This window comes from Tamandua tetradactyla, chromosome 5 (assembly GCF_023851605.1).
Source record: "Tamandua tetradactyla isolate mTamTet1 chromosome 5, mTamTet1.pri, whole genome shotgun sequence".
Classification (NCBI taxonomy): Eukaryota; Metazoa; Chordata; class Mammalia; order Pilosa; family Myrmecophagidae; genus Tamandua; species Tamandua tetradactyla.
Window position 1 is genome coordinate 112,164,374 of NC_135331.1, and position 12,011 is coordinate 112,176,384.

At 39.4% G+C, this 12,011-nt stretch overlaps 1 protein-coding gene across 2 annotated transcripts in view; it reads right to left on the minus strand.

Annotated features, from left to right (window-relative positions):
* GCLC (glutamate-cysteine ligase catalytic subunit) overlaps positions 1-12,011 on the minus strand; it is a 73,562-nt gene that overhangs the window by 42,427 nt on the left and 19,124 nt on the right. For both annotated transcript variants that reach the window (XR_013176169.1, XM_077162086.1), the window contains exons 2-3: positions 4,387-4,499; positions 3,640-3,822 (exon numbers count right to left, since the gene is read on the minus strand). Coding sequence is in view for 1 of the 2 variants with exons in the window: in XM_077162086.1 (XP_077018201.1) it covers positions 3,640-3,822; positions 4,387-4,499 (296 nt within the window). In the remaining variant the exon portion in view is untranslated. The remainder of the gene's footprint in view (positions 1-3,639; positions 3,823-4,386; positions 4,500-12,011) is intronic.

Consider the following 12,011-nt stretch of genomic DNA (forward strand, 5'->3'; position numbering starts at 1 on the left):
CTGATCTTATCTGGGACAAAGTTCCCAGTTATAAGCTGTTATGTATCCCAGAGAAGGCCATGCTCTTTTAATCTACTCCTGTGGGTGCAGACCTGTTGTGGGTGGGACTTTTTTTTTTTGATGCAATTTTATTGAAATATATTCACACAATAATCCAAAATATACAATCAATGGCTCATGGTATCATTACATAGTTGTGCAGTCATCACTACAATCGATTTTAGAACTGGGTGGAACCTTTTGGTTAGGTTATTTCAATTGAGATGTAACCCACCCCATTTTAGGTGGGTCTTAATCCTTTTCCTGGAGTCCTTTATGAGAGGATAAAGGTCAGAAAAAGAAGAGACAGCTTAGAGAGAAAAGCCCTGGAGAAGCAAGAAGGACCCACAGGCGCTCAGAGAGAAAGCCACTGGATCCAGAAGGTGAAAGGTTCTGTCGCTTTCAGAGCAAAGGACCAGTAGATGCTGGCCATGTACCTTCCCATCTGACAGAGGTGACCCAGATACCCGCAGCCTTTCTTCAGAGAGGGTATCATCCTGTTGATGCCTTAATTTGGGATTTTCATTGCCTAAGACCTGTAAATTTTAAGTTAATAAATCTCCATTGTAAAAGCCAACCCTTTTTGGCATATTGCATTATGGCAGCTTTAGAAAATGGAAATAAAAGGGTTCCAGGAATTCTTGAAGTTATTTGCATTATTTACTGAGGGTGAGAAACATTCAGCAAAGTTATTTAGGAGACTGCCACACTTAAATCTGGGTGATTCCCGTCTATCTAGAATTAGGTCGGATGAAGAGAGAATGAGCATGTGTGTGTCTGGTAAGAAGGCAGAGTCAGAACTCAAGATGTTCAGACTCTTCCAGTGCTGCTTTCTTTCCAGCAGAACTTTCTGCAATAATGGAAAATGTTTCATGTCTGCACCATCCAATACCAACATAAGACACCGAGCACTTGAATGGGCCTAATGTGCCAGATAACTGAATTTTAAATTTTACATAACTTTAATCAACTTAAATTTAAATAGTCAAGTGACTACTGCTTTGGGTAGTGCAGTTCCAAAGTAGTTTTGTTTCTTCACAGAGAGAAAAATTCACTGTTTACACATAAGATACCAGACCACTCTCCCTTTGATGCCATAATATAATGTTCTTTCTTCATTTACTGTGGATGGAAGATGAGACTCCTACAACTAAATAACTAACGATTATTATTTTGTTTTATAAGTCCCAAAGTACCTTCCCATTCTAAAACATGTGGCTAGGCTTCACAAAAAGCCAGATTATTAAAATAAAATGATTCCTCTGTCTAAGTCTCCCTTTACAATGTTTTAAGAAAACAAAGCTAAATCTTTAAAGAAAGGCAGCTGTTCCATGAGTCACTTTCAGTTAAGAGACACATTAGGTCTAACCAAAAGCTTCCCTTTGTGTCCTGAGATAACCCTCCCCACCCCCATCAACACTATACATTCCAGAATTTTTAAGTGTAAGATAAAAAACATTCCTGGTGTTACGAAGCCCATCTTTTTTTTTTTTTTCTAATTTTGGTCAACAACTTTATTAAATGTAAAAAAGTAAAAAGAAAAAAAAGGAAAATGTGAAAAACTGAATTTTCAATTCACCAAAGTCATCAAGTAACAGCTAACCTACTGCTTGGCCATTACTCTATTATTCCAAGATTTTCAGAACAGTCATGTCCACCAGCCATCCTGGTGTCTCTCCTCACCTGCACCATGTCTGCTCATTTTGCCTTTTAAGATGCCGCCTGATCCTCTACTTTCCCACCTTTGCCGCCTGCCCTCATCCCACCACCTCTCCCAGCGAGTCTCCATGCTAGTCCAGTGAGCCCTGGCACCCATCACACAGCCATTTCCTCACCTGACACAGTACAGCCCAGGCGAGTATTTCAAAACAAAAATAGGAAGTGACTCACCCACCCAACCTCCCAATGCCTTCCACATCCTTGTAGGGGAACAACCAAAATTCTTAATTAACGTGGTCCAGCCTGCCTAGGACCTGCCCCAACTCACCACACCCCCCATTCTCCATTTCATTCCCAGCATTCTTCTCCCACAGCCCAGCTTTCTTCTAGTTCCCAGAAGACCACTTCCCTGGTTCATCCTACGGCTCCTGAAAACGCTGCTCCCCCTTACTAGGAGAGTCCTTCCCTCCACCCACTCCTGTTCAACTCCTACTAGAAGTCTGGATATCACTTCCATCATCCCCCCTCAGGGAGGCCTTCCTTGACCCCCACCCCCTACCGAGTGCACGAGATATCCAGGTTACACTTTCTGGGCCCACATCTCTTGCCCATAGCATTGCCTCAATTTTATGTTCATTGGACCTGTGGATATTTGATTAATCTTTGTCTCCCACTTATCCCCACTAGACTATATATTCCATGGAGGCAAAAACTATGTCTATTTTTATGTTTTCACTCACGACTGATCCCCAGAAAATGCCTGGATTTGGCATGGGGCAGGCACTGAAGTATCTGATTGCAGGGCAGAGTCCATTAATTTTACCTCCTCCTTCAATCATTAAGGCAAAGGAATGTGAAAACTCCCTTTAAAACAAACGTGTCCACCCTCACCCAGCTGTGTTTTATATTTTTCTTTTTTTTTTTTCTGGAGGGCTTGGACCGTACGCACGGAATAAAGAATCATAAAAAATAAGAGATGCTTCTCTAAATGCTTGAAGATTTGCTTAAAAAAGGTTTCAACTATTAGGTATCTCTCTAAGTAAAACCCGTGGTATAACTCTGAATGCCTATGTTCACTGAAGACATTTATCAGGAAAAAAAGGTATACAAACAGTTCAAAGTTTGTTAGAATAAGGTCACAGACATCAACACTCAAAGCTCTTTTGAACTCTGAGGAGGTAAGCATACTTGTCATACATCTGACAGATATCTAGTATAGATAAATCAGATTTATGATTTTGTAGAACTGCATTCTTATGAATAAAATGTGCAATATTTGCATACTTCATTCTAAGCGAAGAACATAATTCTGTGTTTATACCTACTTTTATGTAGTTTTGAGTATAATTAGATTTGATGACATATCCTATTCTACAGCTTCTTTTCACAACAATATCCAAATATGGCCTAATGACTCATCTTGTTCATAAATTAACGTGTATGACAGTAACACTGGAGGCCCTTCAACAAGGGACCATCTAATGTGACACAAACACCATCATTTACTAACAAACAAATGATCCTTTTGAAAGTGATGGAGGGAGGAATTATTACAGTCAAGTGAGAAGAACACTTGAGGATCACTAGTAGACTCAGTTATTCCTGAATAAGGGTCAGAAATGCTTGGCAGATGTGCTGTCCCTCCACCCTCACCCCACCCTCACCTGTGGCTGTAACTGCTGAGCAGTCACCACAGCCCCTCCCACAGAGCCCACAGGAGTGCTCTCAGCAGTGCTTGGGCCGGCCACCATCCCGCAACTGAAACTGGCAATTAATTCTTGCCTGCTAGGTGTAGTGTTTCAGAGTCTATCAAATGCGGTCCATAAATTATAATCTGTCTGTGAGGTATGAGAGTTGCAGGGTGGAACGTTTGGGTTATGATTGGATCTTTATAACCACACTCTGAAATGTTTTCTGGGACATTTTAATATGGTAACTAACCTGGGAAATGAAGTTATAGTGCAAAGAGCCTGATTCTCTTCTAATACAGAAGTAGCCTCCTTCCGACGTTTTCTCATGTTGTCCTCCACAGTGTTGAACTCGGACATTGTTCCTCCGTACGGCTGTCCAGGGGTGCCTTCAATCATGTAACTCCCATACTCTGGTCTCCAAAGAGTAGGATGGCTACAGAGGAGAACCATTTAGTTTTATCTTACAAAGCTGCTACGGTCTGCTCAAGTTTTAAACATTTTTTAAAAGTTGCTTCAAATGCTTAGACACCGTTAGGTAAAAATAAAGCTAAGGACTCCTTGATCTTTCTCAAATGCTGTGAATTTTCCATACACCTTCAACTACATGATGGTTAGAAAGTATTAGGTCCAAAATCAAGATTTATCTGGCACCACGTTTGTGATCTTAATACTTTGCAGTTTCTTTTTCTTTTTTTGGGGAAGACTTGATACCAAACAGGCTTTATACTGAGCTTACTATTCTAGGCGATTTAATGTATTAGTGATGTATTTAATCTTCAAACCCACGAGGTAGATACAGTCATTATCCTTACTTTGATGAGGAAACTGGGCACAGATTTTGATTAAGTAACTTGCCCAAGGTTAGCCAGTTGGTGCATGGAGGAACCAGAGCCTGAGCTCTTAACTGCTATGCTATCCTGTCTCCTATAAATCTGAGGTAAGATTCTATTCTAACACTTCAAAAACAATAAAACAAGCCCTTAGTGCATCAGCTTACTTTGGGTTTATCCTTTCCCCCTTTTCTTGCAGGGTTTCAAGAACTTCCTCTCCAGACAGGAACAACTGAACTTTCTTATTTTCATGATTAAAAGATACCAACATGTATTCCACCTATTGAAAAATAAAAGGGAGAGAAAGATTAATATTCTTCCAGACTCATGGTCAGCATGACCTTTAAAAGAAAAAGGTAGGGAAATGTGATTTGTTGGAAAGGATTCACAGTAACTTGAGACAGCTACATTTGCTTACAATACAGCACATAATTGTTTGTTTGTATAATATGAAAACCTGTAGAAGACGGCTAGTCAACAGTGGCCACTGAGGACAAGGACTTTTATTCCTTAATTCCTTCTTTCATCCATTCTCCATTCTATTTAATATACTATAGAAAGGTCAAGATGCCCTTTTGTGCTTGCAAAAAAAAACGGTGTTTCAGAGACAACATTCTGTAAACAGCAGTTTCAAGAAGACTCTGCATTTTAAAATTTATTTTCTTAAGTGGCTTACTATAAGTTTAAGAAAGTGGTTGTCTAAGCATTCTAGTCAAGGCAGATTATCCTTACGCACTGGCTGATTATTTAATAATCTTTACAAATCCCCCTACTGGACAGTTAAATCATAATCATAAATACATCAATGTGGGGAAGTTATTTCGGGGGTTTCAACAATTCAGTTTTGGTTTATCAAGAATTTAAGACAATTTCGTACCCTGAAAATGTATACAATTTACAATGCAGGATGCACTAGTGCACTTATAACAATACCTACTGGAATTCTGAGAAGAACCAAGAGTTAAATACTAAAGTAAGATTTTTACAGGCAGAGTACGCCCAGGACCTGTTTTGTTTTCCCTGAAATCATATACTTTAACAGTGATAACTGGTATAAACAGTGAAGATTGTAAATTACTATTTGTGATGGATATAAACACACACATTACTACCCAAGTGTGTTGGTTTGAAAGGAAGTATGTCCCCTAGGAAAGCCATATTTTAATCAAAATCCCATTTCATTAAGGTAGAATAATCCCTATTTAATACTGTATGTTTGAAACTGTAATCAGATCATCTCACTGGAGATGTGATTTAGTCAAGAGTGGTTGGTTGTTAAACTGGATTAGGTGACAACAGGTCTCCACCCATTTGGGAGGGTCTTGAGAAATTTCTGGAGTCCTATAAAAGAGAAAACATTTTGGGGAATGAAGGAGATTCAGAGAGAACAGAGAATGCTGCAGCACTACGAAGCAGTGAGTCCACGTGTCAGAAACCTTTGGAGATGAAGGAAAACGCCTCCTCAGGAGCTTCATGAAACCGGAAGCCAGGAGAGAAAGCTAGCAGATGATGCTGTGTTCGCCATGTGCCCTTCTGGATGAGAGAGAGGCCCTGACTATGGTTGCTGCGTGCCTTCTCACTTGAGAGCAGCCTTCCTAAACCAAGGTATCCTTCCCCGGATGCCTGATTGGACATTTCTATAGACTTGTTTTAATTGGGATATTTTCTCGGCCTTAGAACTGTAAACTAGCAACTTATTAAATTCCCCTTTTTAAAAGCCATTCTGTTTCTGGTACATTGCGTTCCAGCAGCTAGCAAACTAGAATACCAAGTGTAACTGAAAAAGTATGGAATTAGACCATTCAAGCACATGAGAGCACCCTTTGTACACCAAGATACATCACTGTAGAGAAAAAGTGACAATCCAGATTCCCAACCATAAAAAAATAAACAGACTTTCAGAAGTGCAGCAGCCAGGCCTGTCTCTTGCTGGGGCTCAGGACCAGCCACTCTCTTCTCGCTGGTGGGTGTGCTCTGTTGTGCAGTGGCCTCACTCACCCCAGGTTAGTACAAGTGCTGGCAGTGGCCCATTCCATCATTTCTGTGTACCTGCCTGGTCTTGGAAAGCATGTGAGCCTACTATCCATAAAACAGAAACTGTAATGTTCAAGGGATTTTTTGCTCTTCAGCTAAGAAATATAGGAAATATAGGAAAAAAAAGTTTCTGACCATAGTAAGTAGCTTAGCAGGTTTAAACAACAAAATTAACACTTACTTGTTGTCTTATTGATGAGTCTAAGCTCCCAGCCTTGCTTCTCTATTAACATTTTTTAGTTCAAAAAATGTTACTGGTACGACTGCTTGATTTAGGTCTATGAATCAGATGTGAGAATTTGTACCTGCACAATTACTCTATGTCAACTGATCAAAAACTGTAGACTGCAGAATCTGAACTGCTCCCACCGTTATGTATTGGCTATCAGATAGCATCTACAGAGCCATGACTCCTAAAGAGAGCTAAAATCTGGCAGAATAGCAAAAGTCTCTAAGTAGACAAAAAGATCATTAGTATAAGGAAAGATGTTTACCCTTAAAAGGACATAATGAGAAAGAGTATATGGATCCTAATCTTCAAACCCAACTTGCAGAGTAGGCATGATCATGCCACTTTACAGAAGGGCTGAAGCTCTGAGTCTGAGTAAACTGCGCAAGGTTACAAGCATTGGAGCAAGGATTTAAAAAAATCCTTGCTGCTAGGACTATTAAAAAAAAACTAAAAAAAGATGTCAGTCTTGGTAAGTGATGATAAGCATTTTATAAAATCATTGTAAGCTCTGTCAGGCAGGGAAAGTTTATGTAATACTGGCTGGAAACCTCTCCAGTTGATTTTGCCCCAGTTTTGTGAAATGGGCTTGACATTATGTCATGGAAGTTGAGATGTAACTAACACTTACAGTTTTAGATGTAACTAGATGAGTCCACTCATCTCTTAGACCCAGGACAGACTACACCAGCTTTATGTAGCATCCCCAACTCTTCCACCTAGAAGAAACTGTTCTCTTTTACCTCTGGCTCCAATATTTCTGTTATTGGTGTTATCTTAACCAGATAACACACAGAAAGAATGAAAGAGCTGGAGATGAAGAAATGCTCCCCAGGTTCCTATCATTTATCTATTAGCAAAATGAGCAATTATATAAGCTAAATTACAATAATTTTTGTTGTCTAGTTCTGAAATAATTGCAATCCTTAGTTTTCAACATTACTCTCAGCCCACACGTTCAAAGCATGGCTAAGGAAAAACAAAAGTTCAAACTCAAGGCAGTTTTAAATATTAGCCAAGTATATGACATTTAAAATGTTAACAAACCAAGCTTTCCTTAATTAAAGACAATCAATCTTGGCCTCTCCCTCTAAGCCACTCAGCAGGTGTACTCACTGCCCTCCTCCATTTGTGGAACATGACTCCCAGGATGAGCCAGGACCTGGTATCATGGGGCTGAGAAAGTGTTCTTGACCGAAAGGGGGAAGAGAGAAATGAGAAAACTAAAGTTTCAGTGGCTGGGACATTTCAAACAGTGTTGAGAGGTTATTCTGGAGGTTAGTCTTATGCATTATATAGTTATCCCTTTTTAGGTTATGGTGTATTGCAGTAGCTAAGGAAGTACTTGAAACTGTTGAACTGTGCTCTAGTAGCCTTGATCCTTAAAGATGATTGTATAACTATATAACTTTTATAGTGTGACTGTATGATTGTGAAAACCTTGTGTCTGAGGCTCCTTTTATCTAGGAGCATCTTATGGACAGATGAGTAAAAAAAATAAGGACAATAAATAAATAAAAAATGAGGGGGGATAGGAGGTAAAAAATTTTTTTGGGTAGACTGAAATATTAGTGGTCAATGAGAAGGTATGGGATGTATGAGTTTTTTCTTTTTACTTTTTATTTTTCTGGAGTGATTCAAATGTTCTAGAAATGATCATGGTGATGAATACACAACTATGTGATGACATTGTGAGCCACTGATTAGTATACTTTGGATGGAATGAATGTGTGTAAAGATATCTCAATAAAAATATATTTTTTAAAAAAGACAAACGTTTCATGATATCATTAAGCAAATGAAAAAGAAAAACTCCAGAATATTTATTGAACAAGAAAGAAAAACAAACTTACTTTTGGACAAAATCTAAATTCAGTTAGAAGCCTGAAAATTTCCCTGAATTTTTCAAACTTAAATGTAGGTCCTTCTCAATTAACTGTCCTCCATAGTCACCTTGAACTCTCTGCAACCACCATTCCTCAAAATGGTTAAAGAACCATTTTAGTTTTTTGTTATTTTATTCAGTCCTTCTCCCCAACCTCAATACCTTTATTTTGTTTGTACAAGCACTCAAATAATTAACTGAATCTTTAAGAGCCAAACTACAGTTGAAATAGGTTTGGCTCAGTAATCTAGCTGATGAGTGATGATAAAAACAGTGATATATTAAGACAGTGCTTTCCTAATATAAAACAGCTAAAGCCACAACTATCTATTTTATTGTTTTTTCTGGATTTTGCCACCATCTTGAGCTTCCTTCTTTTTAGGGGGGAGTGCATGGTCCAGGACTCAACCCTGGATCTCCCACATGGAATGCAAGCATTCTACCACTGGACCACCCATGCACCCCTCTTGAACTTCCTTTTGTATCTAGAAGATGAGAGGTGCAGACAAAATCAGAAAAGAAGTAAACAGGATACACTGGCCCATCTACATCACAACACTGATTTCAAGGTTAACCTATACAAGCTTCCTAACTTCAATCAGCATCTAAGCTATAAAAGTATAGTTAGAGTAACACCTCTCTGTATATACTACACATAAACAGTCCTAAAAGCTTATAATTTATCTTGCAAAGAGCATTATAAATAGGTTTCAGAGTGAACAATTCAAATCCATGTAATTAACATACCATTTTGGAAGTAGTGGCACAAGTAGAAGCATCTTTTCATTTCAGAAATTAGCGAATCAAAAATAGCCACTGAGCTCTATTCTCTGCTGTACACAGATCACAATTCCCTATGATTTGGGGACAATGTGATCTGGCACCCAGACAGTCTCCCCAAAATACCTCTCTACTTTGTTAGACACTCATTTTAAATGTGTATTTTTTTTTCTACAAACGAAAATTAAAATCCCTTAGATTTCTGCTCCTAAAAGGCTAAATTTTATTCTACTAAAATAAAAGTCATCTGCATGGTTGGGTAGAAGACAAAGGTAAATTCAAAAGACTATTATGAAAAAAAAGAAAAACTAGACTATTATGTACTCTGCATTATGTGCTATATGTAATAGTTGCTAGGAACAACCTGGACACAATATACCTTAAGTTATTAAATGCAGGTTTAAACAAGCATGAGGTGCTTTATGTTCATTTGAAATTAGGCCAATAAAAATAAAGAATTTTAATTGAGGGTGATGTAAGTTCCCATGTACACTGCTGAAAGACAGCAAAATACTTGTGGTAGTTAGGTTCAGGTGTCAACTTGGCCAGGTGACGGTGCCTAGTTCTGTTGCTGTGGACATGAGCCAATGGCACCTGAACCTCATCTGTTCTCATTACATCTGCAGTCGGTTAGGAGGCGTGCCTGCTGCAATGAATGATGTTTGATTTAATTGGCTGGTGCTTAAATGAGAGAGCTCAGTGTAGCACAGTCCAAGCAGCTCAGCATACCTCATGTCAGCATTCACTGCTCAGCCCAGGCCTTTGGAGATGTAAAAAGAAATCACCCCGGGGAAAGTTGTTGGAACCCAGAGGCCTGGAGAGAAGGCCAGCAGAGATCGCCCTGTGAACTTCCCACATAAGAAGGAACCTCAGTTGTAAGTTAGCTGCCTTTCCTCTGAAGGACTAATGAAATAAATCCCCTTTTATTAAAAGCCAATCCATCTCTGGGGTGTTGCATTCCGGCAACTAGCAAGCTAGAACAATACTTGAGGCACTGAAGTTCAGTGTAATGATTACTAATACCAAAATTCAGAATTTACAGAAAGTTTTTAAATGGCTTTTACCACTACTATAAAATTAAAATTTTTCTCTTTTACATTTTGTAACTATACCTTGGAGGGTTTCAGGGAGCTTCAAATTTGAGGAATGGCTAAATAGTTTATAAAATACTGATATCTTAATTTCTACTCCAAGGAGGGGAAAAGAGTGCTTAATTAGGAAAGAATTAAGTTCTATGAGACTCCAGAGCAGTTAGAGTAAGTTCCTCACTCAGGGAGGCTATACTAAGAAAGTTCCTTGGTCAGTTCCCTTGCAAAGGACAAATGAGAAATTTCTCAAAGAGGCATGGTTATACAACTGGTAAGCTTTCTGGACCAGCTCTCAAAAGTATTTAAACCATCTTGTGTCTGAACGCCAGAGAGAAGGAGTCTATCAGCAAGTCCCTCAGGGAAAATGAGCCTACATTTCTTTCCAGCTGGCCAACTGAGGACTCTCCCTCCTCAGACCCCAGGGAAGGTGCTGTATTTGGGTGGTCAGGTTGAGGAGGGTAAGACGAGTGGATGCAGGCAGGGTATCCAGCCATCCTATCTAAGTTCAAGCCCAGGTCCTCCACTCCACCCTGATTTTCTTCTACTAGCACAAGAAGTAGATCTGAAAACCCAGTTTTCTCCTTGTACTAACTCCTAAACAAATCCACAGCCATTTTGAAGGCTATGGTTGTAGTTAGAGCTATCAACAATCAGTGTCAAAACATTGTTCCGCTGCTCCCCACCATCACATCCTTCTATACATTCTATGCACTCAACACAGCCTTGTGCTGGGTAGGTGCTGGGGATACCATGAAGACCCAGGCAGACATGGTTCCTGCTCATGAGCTTACAATGTAGCTGAAGAGACAGCTGAAGTAATACGACAGAGGTGAATTATCTGGGTGAGCGCTTGAACTACCAAACAGAGCTTACCCACACATAATAAGAGGATCTGAAATAGGAGGGTCTAATGTAGTCTAGATCCAAAGGCTCCTCAGAGGAAGTGCCATTTAAGCTGATCCTTGGAATAGACTGGCCAGGCAAAGGAGACTGTCTACCGGTCCTTCAACCTTCCCCCAGGATGCCCTGTACTATTGTGATTAAAACAGAAACACCTGTCTGGCCCATCAGACCTGCAGATGAACTGGCCCACACCTCCAGAGACCCCAGTGTTCCCCATTTAGACTACAAACTGCTTTAAAAGTCAGGGACCATGGGTTCTCTCCAGAAGACTGTTTCTTCACACAGGAAAATGTTTATTACCAAATCTTTGTTGAGTACTTACCACATACCAGGCACTGTTCTGAGCACACTTACCCCCTGAGGAGAGAAATGCAATCCAGCCTCTTTTTAAAGATACATAATTTCCCAATGTCATGTTGCTGGATGCCCGCCTCTAGCACCCACTCACAACCACTGAGTTATATGGCACCCAATTCCCAATATAACAAGAGAGCCAAACCTGGAGCACACAAATAAGTATTAGACATGGAGGGCCAGTATCACTGTTCTACTTCATTTTTAATCACCCATAATTTAATAGGGAAGATCTGAATGACAAGACCAAAAAAGCAGTTGAGTTTAAAATTGTGGAAAAAAACGAGTTAAGAAATTTTAATTCAGAGTTAATGAAAATGATATGGCTCAGAATTAAGGCGGACTTCCATATTAGATATGTCTAATGAAGACATTATAAATGCCAAAACACTCCGTTTTGTGTAGTAATGCTTGAGCATGTTTTGGGGACCAGGAAATATGAAGCAGAAACTGAAACATATGTGCTTTGGTACAGTACTAGTTTAAACTGGTAACTGTTGATACATTAAACTGCTCTGT